The 16,028-nt window shown below is 43.1% G+C and overlaps 1 protein-coding gene across 4 annotated transcripts in view; it reads left to right on the top strand.

Annotated features, from left to right (window-relative positions):
• Positions 1 to 16,028, top strand: part of mst1rb (macrophage stimulating 1 receptor b) — a 140,846-nt gene that overhangs the window by 51,840 nt on the left and 72,978 nt on the right. For all 4 annotated transcript variants that reach the window (XM_043707707.1, XM_043707703.1, XM_043707706.1 and 1 more), the window contains one exon: positions 9,971 to 10,138. In XM_043707707.1, the coding sequence (XP_043563642.1) occupies positions 9,971 to 10,138 (168 nt within the window). The remainder of the gene's footprint in view (positions 1 to 9,970; positions 10,139 to 16,028) is intronic.

The following is a 16,028-nucleotide window of genomic DNA, read 5'->3' as shown; positions in this document are numbered from 1 at the left end:
AGGAGAAATTTCTTCACCCAGAGAGTGGTGGCTGTGTGGAATGCTCTGCTACAGGGGGCAGTGGAGGCCCACTCTCTGGATTCATTTAAGAAGGAGTTGGATAGAGCTCTCAAAGATAGTGGAATCAAGGGTTATGGAGATAAGGCAGGAACAGGATACTGATTAGGAATGATCAGCCATGATTATATTGAATGGCGGTGCAGGCTCGAAGGGCTGAATGGCCTATTCCTGCACCTATTGTTTATTGTCTATTGAATCTATGTTCTTTTTTCAGCACCTGCTTTCATCTGTACAACTTGCTTACACAATGAGACTCACTGACTTTAATACACAGTGAATTCTACAGTTGTGCCCAGTTTCATTACTGGTTTATAGACCTATAACTACTGAAACCATTTTGTTCAGTTAATATATGGTGTATTTATCTCACCCCAGATTATCTTCAAAACTATCGAGGGAGTTAACACCATGAAAGGCTGCAATGGCAGGGCAGATGGCTCAACATTTTCTATTCTATGATGTGGTGGGGTCTTTGCTGAGGATTGTGTGATGTTTGTGCTGTGGATTAATACAAGATTCGCAGGAAGCTTTTGCTGTTTTTGCAATGTTGACTCGGAGACATAGGACCTGAGTCTACCTGGGGAAGAATACCGGAATTGTTTTAAACTGCTAGAACAGAGGATAATCTCAGCATGTTGATTGACTTTGTGTGATGTATAACTGTAGGCATAAAAAAAATGCTGGGTTCAGAAATAGTTCATGTTTAGTGAGATATGAGCTTACAGATTTGATCTTTCAATACCCAACCTGATGGTTGACTAAGAGTAATGGACCATGAATCAACATGAGATACCCTTATAGTCATGCACTTCTTGCAACTGAGTCAATATACTTAAAGAGGAATTGTTGTACTTTAAGAACACTTTTGGATCAGTTCAGCTCTGGGACCCATGTCCTTTGAAAACTTTATCCTTCAAATGTCCAAATGGCCATTTCTAAACTTTACAACTGAAAGATATAAACATTGACTACAGCACATACTCTGCAACTTTGATTTCTCACAGAGAGTCGAATTCAGAAAGTGAACTTACCAAAGTAGCAGCATCTGTACACAATCTGTAAAGTTACGATGGTGGCATTGATCATTTTGGAAAGTAAAGTCTTGCATTTGTTTTGCGATCATAGAATGTCCCGAAGCACATCTGAAGGGTAGTTGCTCGTGTATTGTTGAAAAACAGGCAGCTTGGCAAGCTCTCACAGACAGCTATATCATAATGACCATATAATCAGTTTACATAATGTTGTTTGAGGGATAAATATTGGTCAGGACATTGAGAACAACAAATTTCTAAATTTTGGGATCTTTTATATCCTACTAACAGAACAGTCTGGTTTAACGCCTCATCAGAAAGACAGGATCTCTGGATGTGAGCCAAGAATTCTGTGTTCCTGCCTCTGTAAAGGGTCGCGATCTTAGAATATTTAAGTTGATAGTCCAATAAATAAAATGGGACATGTTTAATATTAATGTTTTTGTATATAAACACAAGTATATTAAATTAGTTACAGAATGGTTCTCTAAGTTCACTTATGAAGTAATTTCTGTGATATTTTGTATTTTTTTTTAAAACGGATTCTCTTCCGAGGCCAATATCTGAAAGCTACCCTGGCCATTGGGTCAATTATAGTATTTCCTTTGGTATACCAGCTGGTAGTGGGTAGCTCAGCAGAGACGAGGCTGGGGGTGGAGCGGGACAGGGGGATGCCAAGGTGTGAGGAGATGCAGGGGATACGTGGGGGCCAGTGTTGCGCCGGTGATAGTGGGGTGGGTGATCCTATGACATTTCCGACCTGCAAAGTTCAGGACCTGTATCTAGTCCCGTCTCTAAATGTCGTTCCTGAGCTACCAACTCAAACCCCAGGTAACTGTCTGACCCTATTCGCAACCTAGCTGTCAGATTTGCTCCTGAGCTGCCAATGATATGTGCAAACCACCTATTTCCAAAGTAATATCGTTCAGTTTCACTCCTCCCTCACATAAATGATGCCTCTTATCTGTAAACATGTGTATTCCAATGTACTTCCAGCTGGCTAGCTCCTTTCCATAAATTGAAGGTCATCTCGAACATGTCCATCCCAGTGTCCTTGCTCGCACATTGCCCTGCTCACTCAGTACCCCTGTACACTGTGATGGCTTCTAGTCAAACAATGCCTTGATTTTAAATTCTTATCCTCATTTACAAACCTATCCTTGGCCTCCCTCCCCCACTCCATCTCAGTCATATTCTCCAGCCCCATAACCCTCTGTCATACCTACTCTCATCTAACGTGAACCTTTTCCATTGGTGACTGTGCGCTCAGCTGCCTTAGCCCCCTAAACCTCCCCACCTCTCCATCTTCCCTTAAGACACACTTCTTAAACTCTGCCTCTTTAACCAAGATTTTGGGCAGCCACTGTAAAATCTCCTTCTGAAGCCCAGTCTAATAATGCTCCTGTGAAGAACCTTGAGAACATTTTGTCATTGTGAAGGCATTATGTCACGATAAGTCTCTGTCGTGTATTTGATTTTGAATCAGTAACCTGTGGATTGCTTGCACGAGTAGTGTTATCCTGGAACGTACTTGCAGACATACACAAACACATCACACCAAAATAGCGTGGGTCCTGACAGACTGTTGACCAAAGCAAACAGCTCTCAATGGAAGTGGCAGGGCCAGGAGTGAGTAACTGATACTGAATTGTGGCTCTTGCGTTCTATAATCTACATTTTTAATTTTGCAGAAATTACATACAAATGATTGACACGAACTTTTGACAAGTTACAGTCGAACACGCAGTCCATATTCCAGTAAGCCAGGCAGCTCAGTGAATCAAGTAGCTGAATTTGTAACGAGGAAATATCTGGAAGGCTGAGGAAAATGGTTTGAACTGAATTAAAAGGAGACTGGAGCAAGACAAGGCACAACAGGATAGGTCAAAAAATGGGCCGATTTGTTTCTTTAGACTTACTCTAATCAACCTGATCAGGAATGTTATTGTACACCTCCAGGACAGATGGGACTTGAACCCGTGCCTCCTGTCCTAGAGGTGGAGATGCTTTCACTGCCTGGCTTCTTTAGACAAAACCCAGAGGCATGGATCTTGCAGAAATTGCCTGGCAAGTTTAATCTCCCCATATTCCCAGGATACTGCACAAATCCCTTCAACTCTGAATTAGTGTTGGAGGCTTGGGAGAGATCTGACTGTTGTTTTGACAAATAACCCATTTCTCCTTTTATTAACTCACAATCAAACTACTTAAAATATTCATCGGAAATTATTTTCTTCGCCACAGGAGAAAACTGTGCACAGGCTTGGCTTGTACCACTGGAGTTTGTGAAAAGTATGAGGCAACTTGATTGAAACGTACAGGTTCCTGAGGGGTCTTCACCGTGTGGGTTTGGAAAGGATGTTTCTTGATATAGGGGGATGTTGAATGGGAGTCTATAACTAGGGTCATTGTTTAAAAATAGGGAATCACCCAAATAAAACAGATGAAGTGATTTTTTTTCTGCAACAGAGGGTCATGAGGAACTCTCTCCCTCAAAAGGTGACAGAAACAGTGTCATAGAAATGTTTTTATGAAGGAGGTACACAAATTCTTGGTAATCATGAAGTGAAAGATTAATTAGAGTAGGCAGCAATGCGAAATAATCAGATCAATACTGATTTTACTGAATGATGAAACAAACTCAAGGGGGTGAGTGGCATTCTTCGACTCCTAATATGTACACGAGTTATTTTCCTGCCCAGTTACAATCTTAAACTTTATGCCATAATTAATTAAATTTGAGGGGTGAAGTGGTGTGGTGGTAATGACACTAGCCTAGTGAATTAGGATACTGACCTGGGGCATGGGTTCAAATCCCATTCATGGCAAAAAATAGAATTGAAATAAAGTTTGGAACTAAAAGCAAGTCTTAATAATACACACTATATAATAATAATAATTATAATAAAATGATCACCTGGTTCACATTGACAAGTTTTTACAATGTTGCCTTTTCTAGCACCATCTTAGGTTCAAGTACCTAGGTACAAGTCTTAGCTACAAAAGAGGACTATAAACAGAAAGGTTGTTGCATTACATTACAGTGTTTAAAGAATAAGTTAGAAATAAGACACAGTCAAAGAATTGACATTACAGTCAGAAAAAATACATTTTCAAATAAACATTATAGTGCAGTAGCTGAGCTCAGGGACTTCCACACTTGGTGTGATGCCCGCACCAGATCCCAGCCTAATGTTTTATTACTTCAAGAAGGAAATCAACAATTTTGGGTGGTTAACACTGCTGTCTTACAATGCCAGGGACCCAGGTTCGATTCCAGCCTTGGGTGACTAGCTGTATGGGGTTTGCACATTCTCCCCGTGTCATGGAACATCGAACAATACAGCAGAGAACAGGCTCTTTGGACCTCGATGTTGCGCCGACCTGTGAACTAATCTAAGCCCATCCTCCTACACTATCCTGTCATCATCCATGTGCTTATCCAAGGACTGTTTAAATGCCCCTAATGTGGCTGAGTTAACTACATTGACTGGTAGGGCATTCCACGCCCTTACCACTCTCTACATAAAGAACCTGCCTCTGACATCTGTCTTAAATCTATCACCCCTCAATTTGCAGCTGTGCCCCCTCATACAAGCCGACGTCATCATCCTAGGAAAAAGGCTGTCACTGTCTACCCTATCTAATCCTCTGATCATCTTGTATGTCTCTATTAAATCCCCCCTTAGCCTTCTTCTCTCCAATGAGAACAGACCCAAGTCCCTCAACCTTTCCTCACAAGACCTTCCCTTCAGACCAGGCAAATCCTGCTAAATCTCCACTGGACCTTTTCCAATGCTTCCACATCCTTCCTGTAATGGGGCGACCAGAACTGTACACAATATTCCAAGTGTGGCCGCACTAGCGTTTTGTACAGTTGCAGCATGACATCACGGCTCTAGAACTCAATCCCTCTACCAATAAAACCTAACATACTGTATGGCTTCTTAACGGCATTATCAACCTGGGTGGCAACTTGCAGGGATCTATGCACACGGACACCAATGTCCCTCTGCATATCCACACTATCAAGAATCTTTCCATTGACCCAGTACTCTGCCTTCCTGTTATTCTTCCCAAAGTGAATCACCTCACATTTATCTGCATTGAACCTCTCAGCCCAATTCTGCAGTTTACCCAAGTCACTCTGCAACCTGCAACATTCTTCCACACTGTCCACCACTCCACCGACTTTAGTGTCATCTGCAAACTTACTAACCCATTCACCGATGCCTACGTCTAAGTCAATTATAAAAATGACAAACAGCAGTGGTCCCAAAACAGATCCTTGTGGCATATCACTCGTAACCGGACTCCAGGCTGAATATTTTCCATTAACCACCACTCGCTGCCTTCTTACAAAAAGCCAGTTTCTAATCCAAACTACTAAGTCACCCTCAATCCCATGCCTCTGCATTTTCTCCAACAGCCTTCCATGTGGAACCTTATCAAAGACTTTACTGAAGTCCATGTACACCATGTCAACTTCCCTACATGCATCCACATTCTTGGTCACCTTCTCAAAAGACTCATTGAGGTTTGTGAGACATGACCTGCCCTTGATGAAACCATGTTGACTACCTGCAATTAAATTGTTGCTTGCTCGATGGTTATAAATTCTATCTCTTATAATCCATTCCAAATCTTTTCCTACAACACACATAAGGCTCACTGGTCTATAATTACCTGGATCATCTCTGCTGCCCTTCTTGAACAAGGGCACAACATTTGCAATCCTCCAGTCCTTTAATACTAAACCTGTAGATAATGACAACTCAAAGATCAAGGTCAAAAGCTTTGCCATCTCCTCTCTAGCTTCCCAGAGAATCCTCGGATAAATCCCATTTGGTCTAGGGGACATATCTACTTTCACACCTTCTAGAATTGATAACACCTTCTCCTTACTAACCTCAATCCTTTCTAGTCTAATAGCCATATCTCAGTCTTCTCCTCTACAATATTCTCCTTTTCCTGAGTGAAAACAGATGAGAAATATTTGTTTAATACCTCTCCGATCTCCACAATGTTCACACACAACTTCCCACTTCTGTCTTTGACTGGCGCTATTCCTACCCTGGTCATCCTCTTATTCCTCACATACCTGTAGAAAGTTTTAGACTTTTCCTTTACTCTACCTGCTAAAGACAGCTCATGTCCCCTCCTTGCTCTTCTTAACTCTCTCGTCAAATCCTTCCTAGCTAATCTGTAACTCTCCATCGCCTCGTCTGAACCATCTCATCTTAACGTCATGTAAGCCTCCCTCTTCCACTCAACAAGAGATACAATTTCTTTAGTAAACCATGGTACCCTTTCCTTATCACTTCCTCCCTGCCTGATAGGGACGTACCTATCAAGGACACGCAATATCTGCTCCTTAAACCAGCTCCACGTTTCGATTGGCCCATCCCCTGCATTTTGCTGCCCCATTCTATGCTTCCTTAGTCTTGTCGAATTGCATTAAAATTGCCCTTCCCTCATCTATAACTCTTGCCTTGTGGCATGCAGCTATCCCTTTCCATCACTAAACTAAACATAACCGAATTATGGTCACTCTCTCCAAAGTGCTCACGTACCACTAAATCAAACACCTGGCCTGGTTCATTACCAAGTGCTGTTGGGGAATTAACTCAGATGGTAGCGTGCTCATTAGCATGTGAGAGGTAGTGGGATCGATGCCCACATTCTTCACAATGCTTTTTGGGCGGCATGGTGGCTCAGTGGTTAGCACTGCTGCCTCACAGCACCAGGGACCTGGGTTCAATTCCCGCCTTGGGCAACTGTCTGTGTGGAGTTTGCATATTCTCCCCATGTCTGTGTGGGTTTCCTCCCACAGTCCAAAGATGTGCAGGTTAGGTGGATTGACCATGCTAAATTGCCCAAAATGTTATGTGTATTATTCAGGGGTGAATGTAGGGGGATTGCTCTTCAGAGGGTCGATGTGGACTTGTTGGGCCGAAGGGCCCATTTCCACACTGTAGGAAATCTAAGCTAATCCAGTGTGGCCACCCCTCTTGCCGGCCCTTCAACAAACTGTGGCAGGAAACCCTCCTCCACACATTGGACAAAAACTGATCGATCTGATATACTGGAGTTATAGCATTTCCAGTCAATGTTGGGGAAGTTAAAGTCCCCCATAATGATCACCCTGTTCCTTTCAATCATATCCAGAGTCGATTTGCCAATCCTCTCCTCCACATCTTTGGAACTTTGTGGAGGCCTATAAAAAACTCCCAGCAGTGTGACCTCTCCTTTCCTGTTCATCACCTCAGCTCATACTACCTCAGTAGACGAGTCCTCGTCAAAAGTTCTTTCCCCCACCATTATACTGTCCTTGACTAATAAAGCTACATCTCCCCCCTTTTTTTAATCATCTTCCCTGTTCTTAATGAAAGATCTAAACCCTGGAATCTGCAACATCCATTCCTGACCCTGCTCTCTCCATGTCTCCGAAATGGCCACAACATCAAAGTCCCACGTACCTATCCATGCTGCAAGCTCACCTACATTATTCTGGATACTTCTGGTGTTAAAGTAGACACACTTCAAACCAGCTTGCTGTCTGCCAGCACATTCCTGTGACTGTGAAATACTGTCCATGTCCTCCCTACTCACATCCTCCTGTGCACTGGCACTACACCACAGGTTCCCATCCCCCTGCTGTGCTGGTTTAAACCTACACTGTGTGGGTTTGCTCTGGTTTCCTCCCACAGTCCAAAGATGCGCAGCTTAGGTGGATTGGACAATACTAAACTGCTCATAGTGTACAGGATATGCAGGCTGGGTGGTCTAACCATAGTAACTGTGGGGTGAGATGGATAGGGGAGGATGGTCTTCGGAAGGTCAGTGCAGATGTGACGGTCCGAATGGCCTATTTGGCACTGTAGGGATTCTAATGAGTAAGAGGTTTTATAAAATGCCTTTAATTTGGCTCAGAAATTGGTGAAATCCTGTTGAAGTGTAACTGTTATATTTTGTAACACGCTTTGTCAGGGTCTAAGGCTTGTGGTTTTGATTGTAAACTTTTAACTCTAGGTTTTGCTATTCCAATCCCAACTCCACCATCCCTTGTTTTCTATCATTGCCACATTTCTTGGTCATTCACACCCTAACGTTTTTTTAGCCTGTCCAGTCTATCCTGAAATGGGTTCCTGCATTTATCCTTTTTGCCAGCCTTCCTCCTTGTATCTGTTATCGTTTATTACCTTCTTTGTTTTGAATCCATGCTAAATGAATCTGTAACTAAAACCGAAAGTGCCAAACAGGTCTGTGGATTGCTTCTTTCCTGGCATACTCTGTTTTATTTCAAATCTTCAACATCCATACTATTTGTTTTTTAACTTGATAAAGGTGCAGAAATGGTTTACAAGAATGTTACCAGAGTTGTAGGGTTTGAGCGACAGAGAGAGGTTGAATCAGCTGGGGCTGTTTTCCCTGGAGCATTGGAGGCTGAGGGGGTGACCTTACGGAGGTTTATAAAATCATGAAGGACATGGATAGGAAGAATAGATAAGGTCTTTTCCCCAGGGTAGGGGAGTCCAAAACTAGAGGGCATAGGCTTAAGATGAGCGGGGAAATATTTAAAAGGGACCTAAAGGGCAAATCTTTCATATGGAGGATGGTGTGCACATATGGAACGAGCTGTCAGAGGAAGTAGTGGAGGTGGGTACAATTAAGACATTTAAAAGATCTCTGGATGGGTACATGAATAAGAGGGTTTAGATGGATATGGATCAAATGCTAGCAAATGGGACTAAATTGATTTAGGATATCTGCTTGGCATCGATAAGTTGGGTTGAAGAGTCTGTTTCTGTACTGTATAACTCTATGAATCAATGACTCTGTAACCTATGTTTACTGGCCATGTGTCCTGCATTGGTCTTTCTTTCATTTATACCATCTGCGATCCCTTTCGAACAGATTTGATTATCTGGCTAGATTAACTGTTACCAGGGGCAGGTTGATGAATGACAAAGAACGTGAGCAAATATAGAATTTTGTTTTCTTTTCATTTTTCAATTTTCTACAGTATGTATCAACTGAAAATGTGGAGGGATTCTTCATTATTGTACAAACAAATCTATTTCAAATGCCGGAGAAAATGAGGACAAGATTAACATTTCAAAAAAAACGTTGCTTGGTTGCTCTGGACTTGAGTATTGTTGAAAACAGAGGCGTTGTTGAAGTTTTCCATTTTGCAAGAATCAGAACAAAATTGCAAGAATACCAAACCAAAAAAAGAAATCATCGTTCACTTTGAGGTTTTATATTCTTGAGTTTCGGTCCTGCTGAGTGAGAAATGGAAAGCTTCAGCAACATGGCTGTTTTCTCAACAATGCTTTAAAGGAAACAAGGTAGACATGCGGGAGGTTGGAAGAACACAGTAAGGCAGGCAGCATCAGGAGGTGAAGAAGTCAACATTTCGGGTGTGACCCTTCTTTAGCCCTGAAGAAAGGTTACACCCAAAACGTTGACTTCTCCACCTCCTGACGCTGCCTGGCTTGCTGTGTTCTTCCAGCCACCTGCCTGTCTATCTTGGATTCTGGCGTTTGCAGTCTTTTTTGTCTCTTTAAAGAAAACGAAGCTGGACACCACTCCCTGAGGAATGGTCAAAAACTGGTTGCAGTCTTCCTTATGAAAGTCTTTCTGAAAGCTCATGTTGCAGAGGTAGATCATTCTATTGCTTCCACACACTGATAAACATCCACCGCAAGCTAACTTCCGTCTTGCAAGATTGTATGTCATCCATTGGTCATCCCAAAGAGTACATCAGTATCTTCCAGATGAACGATATTACCCCTTGTTCAGCAGCCTGCAGACTGATAGATGATTCATTGCAATTACAATGACTTACCTTTGCTTTCTCCTCGCTTTTTTTTCAGTGGCAGAGAAAGTGTTGGGACAAACCAACCAAGACCTCGCAAGCTCTCAACCGAATTGATCGATTTGATGGAGAGCTGGATGACACCAAACTGACTTCCATCGTTGTATCAGTGATAGGCAACTACACAGTGGGTCACCTTGGAACAGCTGATGGAAGAATCTTACAGGTAAAAGCGGTTTGAACAGCATGGGGTTCGTGGCTTGTAACTGGCTCATTGGTACTGACTTATGGCTGTGCTGGAGGAAGGGTGCATTGACCCTCCTTCACCTCTCATCAGTGGTATGGCACAGCCCAGTTGCTATAAGACTCCATAAGACACAGGAACAGATTCAGGCCATTCAGCCCATTGAGTCTGCCCTGCCATTCAGTGAGATCGTGGCTGATTCGATAATCCTCAATTCCATTTTTCTACCTTTTCCCCACAACGCTTGATTTCCTTACTAATTAGTAATCTGCTGCTCTCAGCCTTGAAGAAGCTTAATGACCTCGCCTCTACTGTCCTATTCCATAGTTAACAGTCCTCTGAGAGGGTTAGCATGGTGACTCAATGGTTAGCACTGCTGCCTCACAGTGGCAGGGACCCAGGTTTGGATCCAGCCTTGGGCAACTGTCTGTGCGGAGTTTGCACATTCTCCTCGTGTCTGCATGGGTTTCCTCTGGGTGTTCCGGTTTCCTCCCACACTCCAAAGATGTGCAGGTTAGGTGAATTGGCCATGGGAAATTGCTCATTATGTTTAGGGATATGTAGGCTAGGGGCATTAGTCAGGGGTAAATGTAGGGAAATGGGTTTGGGTAGGTTATTCTTTTGAGGGTCGGTGTGAACTTGTTTGGCCGAAGGGCCTGTTTCCACACTGTAAGGATTCTTCATAAAAAAAGAACTACCTGCTCACATCTCTCTTAAATGTGCGATGCCTTACTCTGAGATTGAGCCCCCTGGTCCTAGACTCTCCCACAACAGGAAACAACTTTTCCACATCTATCCGGTCAAGTCATGTTTCAATAAGGTCACCTCTCACTCTTCTAACTCCCTGCGGGTACAGTCCTCTCCTCATGAGACAGTTTTCCTTTTGATATGGGAGTGAAAACTGATCACAGTTTTCCAGCTCTGGTCCGACTAGTACCTCACATAGTTTAAGTAAAACCTCCCTACTTTTATACCCCAGTCCCTTTGAATATCAAATACCTTCTCTATGAACCGCCCAGACCCATTCCCTTGTTCATGTACTTACCTAAATGTCTTATAAACGCTGTAGCTGGACCAGTATTCACCACTTCCTCAGGAAGTTCATTCCCCACAATGAACCGCTCTGTGTAAAACAAACCCACATGCCTGTTTTAAACCTTCCTCCTCTCACCTTAAAAACATGCCTCCTGGTCTTGAAATCCCCCAACGTAGGGGAAAGACACCTGGCATTTACCTTGTCTATAACCCTGATGATTTTATAAATCTCCACAAGATCACCCCTCAAACCCCTTTGCTGTGGTGAAAAATGTCCCAGCTTATTCAGCTTCTCAAACCTTCCATACCTAGCAGCATGCTGGTAAATGTCAACTAGACCCTCTCCAGCTTAATAATATCCTTCCTATAACTGGGCGACCAGAACTGGACATAGTACTCCAGAAGAGGTCTCACCAATGTCCTGTACAACTTCAATATAACGTCCTAACACCTATACTGAAAGATCTGAGCAATGAAGGCAAATGTGCTAAATGCCTTCTTAACCACCGTATCTAGATATATAAACTTCAAAGAATAATGCACCTGAATCTCTATGTCTCTCTGTTCTAGAACACTACCCAAGGCCGTACTTTTAATTATATAAGTCTTACCTTTGGTTGTTTTACCAAAATACAATGCCTCGCATTTTTTCCAAATTGAATTCCACCTGTCACTTCTGACAGAAGTTTCAAGGCCTATTCCAGAGAGGTTGGGATAGGGTTTTGAGTTTTTGCTTGGGACACCAACCCTGGGATCGAGTAGTCCTCAGAGCCCTGCCTTCCAATGGGAAACAGCCACCCCACCCTCGGCTGTAACCTTTTGCCAAATAGACCCTTTGGTGACCAGGGACAGGCTCATCACCTTCATTCAGTGAGGACACTGCCTGCATCCTGTATGCTGAAGAACCACTTGGGAGTCCAGGTAAGAGAGGGAGAGGGACCTTCTGGCTTGAGTCACTTTCTCTCCACCTTTTTAGTTTTAAAGTTAATAAAGTGGCCATCCATTGCCGAAGACGGAGCCACATCCAGAGGGAGGGCAATGGCCAGCCGCTAGGCAGAGAAGATTCAAAAGCACTGATACTACCCGACCCCTATTCCAGCCCCACTACCTGTCATTGGACAGTGACAGAGTTTGGAAGGGGTGGGATGGGGAGTGGAAATGAGGGTGCAAGCTGAATGGAAATTTCCAGTCTGTAGGTTTTCACAAACGTAGGAATTAGGAGGAGAATTAGGCCATTCAGCAACCCCCCACTCCCGAGCCTGCTCCACCATTCAATAAATCATGGCTGACTCCACTTTCCTGCCTACCGCTAGTATCCTTATTAGTCAAGGTACTACCACTGCCTTGATAACATTTAACGACACTGCCTCTGTCACTCTCTGAGGAAGAGATTTCCAAAAGGTCCTAACCTCCTCTTTGTCTCAGTCATTAATTGGACACCTCTTATTTTTAAACTATGCCCCCAATCCCAACTTCTCCCACAGGGTAAGCATGATTTCAGAATCTGTCCTGTCACAGAATCTTTCTTCTGAGGGTAGTGAATCTGCGAAATTCTTTACCATAGAGGGCTCTTGAAACTGCGTCATGAAACATTCAAGGCTGAGACAGATGGGCCTATAATCCATAATGGGAATCTGAAAAGGCAGTGGAAGTAGATTTGAGGATTATCAAAACATCTCATTGAATGGTGGAGTAGACTCAATGGGCTAAATGGCCTATTTCTGCTCCTATTTCTTATGATGATGATCCTCTCAGGATAACCTTTCAACCTTATAAACTTAATAATATACAGACCCAATTTGTCCAGCCTTTCATCAAAACACCTCTTTATCCTTGGGAATGCTTCCTCCTTAAAAATAAGAAGTGATAGCTGAGTGGTATCATTGCTGGACTGTGAATCCAGAGACCCAGGTAATGTTCTGGGGACCTGGGTTCAAATCCCACCCCAGCAGATGGTGGAATTTGAATTCAATAAAAATCTGGAATTAAGAATATGATGATGACCATATTGGAATTAATCCATTGACAATTGTTGGAAAAACCCATCTGGTTCACTAATGCCCTTTAGGGAAGGAAACTGTCATCCTTGCCTGGCCTACATGTGACTCCATGGCAATGTGATTGGCTCTTAACTACCCTCTGGACGATTAGGGATATGCAGTAAATGCTGACCTAGCTAGTAACACTGTGAATGTTTCTTTTAGAAAATCAGTTTGAGTGACAAATCCCCTGAATAGTCTTCATGTTTTTTGTGGGAGAATGGTGTTCCTTATTCCTGGAAAATAGCCTGGAAAGGGGTGAAGTGGTGCTGGCTAATTGGCTCTGCCTCCAAAATGGCCCCCAAAGTGCGAGTAAAACTCCTCCTTCAATTGCAAAATCCACGCTGATGCTCCACTACGGTAATGAAGGAATGTTGCACTGTCAGCAATGTTGTATTTTTGATTCCGATTTATATATAGGCCCTTTTCAGTGGCTGACTTGGAAATATATCACCATTCCTTCACTGGCTGGATCAAAATCCTGGAATTCCCTCCCTATTGGCATTGTGAGTCTACTCACAGCAGGTGGACTGCAACGTTTCAAGAAGGCATCTCAACACCACCTTCTCAAGGGGCAACTAGGGATGGGCAATAAATGTTGGCCCAGCCAGCGATGCACACATCCCACAAATGAATTAATAAATAAATTAAAAATCCAGTCCTTTGGCAATATTATACGAAATGATGTACCTTTATTCCTAAGTGACTCCACTCCCTGACCGAACAAAGAAACAGATTATCCAATCATTTTCACCTTGCAGTTTGTGGGTGCTTGCTTTCAGCAAATTGGCGGCTGAGTTTTCGACATCACGGAAGAAAAGCATTTCTTTGGGCACAACACCTTACTTCAAGAAGTCCTGAAATCTTAAAAGGTGCTAGTTAAGTCAAAAAAAAATACATCTTTGTTGGTAAACTGGTTGGATTCTGGTTATCTTCGGCTAGATTTTCTTTTGGTGCTAGTCAGCTGGTTGTTCTCAACACAGTTTAATAATTTGCTGTCATGGGATCCAAGCTCATGATGTGTAGTTGCTAATTCAGAACCATGACAGCACCCTTATTGTTACTGATCAGACAATGGAAAGTTTTGACATTACAAAGTGATGGTGGTTTTGTGATGATACCTGAACCATTAAGTGTGAAGTGAGTTTCAGTATTTGCTCTCAGCGTGGGAGTTTGTATTTCAAGCAGAACAACAACAATTGGTTACTCTTCAGAATTATTATTTTTCCAGGTATGTTTCTGATTCTTTCCCAACCCTGTAGTTATGAAAAGCACACAGATCTCAGTGGGACAGTTCTTCCAACTGTGTACTTTTTTTAATTGAATATTTCATTAAGTGAAATGCCCATTCAATGTCTTAGTCATAGAGTCAGAGATGTACAGAATGAAAAAGGGCCCTTCAGTTCAGCTTGTCCATGTTGTGCTTGTTCCGGCCTCCACCACTTCCTCTATCAGGTCATTCTGTACACCGACCATCGTCTGCATGAAAAAGTTGCCCTTTAGGTCCCTTTTAACTTTTTCCCCTCTCACCCTAAACATACGGCCTCTAGTTTTGGTCTCCCCCATTCTGGGGAAAAGACCTTGACTATTCATCATTTTATAAGCCTCTATAAGGTCACCTCTCAGCCACTGCTGCTCCAACCTATTCAGCCTCTCCCTATTGCTCAGATCTCCAATCCTGACAACATCCTTGTAAATCTTTTCTCAATCCTTTTAAGTTTCATCCTTCCGATAGCAGGGGGACCAGAATTGAATGTATTCCAAAAGTGGACCAACCAATGAGCTGTACAGTTGCAACATGACCTCCCAATTCCTATGCTCAATGCACTGGCCAATAAAGGCAAGCATACCAATTGTTTTCTTCACCACCCTGCCTACCTGTGACTCCACTTTCAAGCAACTGTCAACCTGCATTCCAAGGTCTCTTTGTCCGGCAACATTGAAACACTGGAAGTCTTATTGGAACTGAGGGAATTCTGACCAACTCCCACTCAAGAATTTAGAATTATGAGCTCTCTTGTGAGGGCTTTTGCTTTTTGTAACTACTGTTGCCTGATTAGCTGGGAAAGATGCTTCTTCGAGTTTGTCAGTTTCTTGTCCCCCTTCTGCAGATGTCCAAGTGGCTGTAGGTGCTGTGTTCACGTTAAAGATGTCTGCATTGAAGATTCTCCTAGTTCCATGGCAGCCTCCTGTCTCCTCAGATAATGGTTTGCACCATGATGGTCCTCTCTGTGATAAGAATCTCCTAATATCTGCCTCAGAGGCTTAGGAAGTGCATGATTCACTGGCTTCATTTTTCCTCTGGGCCCTCTTCTTGATTAGAAGAGCTTTCTATTTCTGTTTGCCTCTTCCAATTCCCTTGCGAAGAGGTAACCTCCCAAGGTCATGGTTGCCGGTGATTGTCTGTCTCCCTGTAGTCAGTGTCAATATCCGCCATCTTCATATCCCACTGGCATGTGTCTCTCTAGTGGAGTTATGGATAGCCAGGAAGTTGTGACCCAATGGCCAGTTCACAGTACGAAAGGTCTCTGCACTTACAGCGTTCAGAAGAGATTTATAGGGTCATAGAGATGTACAGCATGGAAACAGACCCTTCCATCCAACTCGTCCATGCCAACTTACCAGCATGTGGCCAGGAACGGAGGGTTTGAGTTATAAAGAAAGGCTGGGACGTTTTTCACTGGAACATAAGGGGTTGAAAGATGACGTTTGTCCAATGTGTGCAGGAGGGTTTCCTGACACAATATGTAGATAGGCCAACAAGAGGAGAGGCCATACTGGATTTGGTTCTGGGTAAC

Source organism: Chiloscyllium plagiosum, chromosome 18 (assembly GCF_004010195.1).
Source record: "Chiloscyllium plagiosum isolate BGI_BamShark_2017 chromosome 18, ASM401019v2, whole genome shotgun sequence".
NCBI classification, from domain to species: domain Eukaryota; kingdom Metazoa; phylum Chordata; class Chondrichthyes; order Orectolobiformes; family Hemiscylliidae; genus Chiloscyllium; species Chiloscyllium plagiosum.
This window is presented reverse-complemented; position numbering and strand designations above follow the sequence as displayed.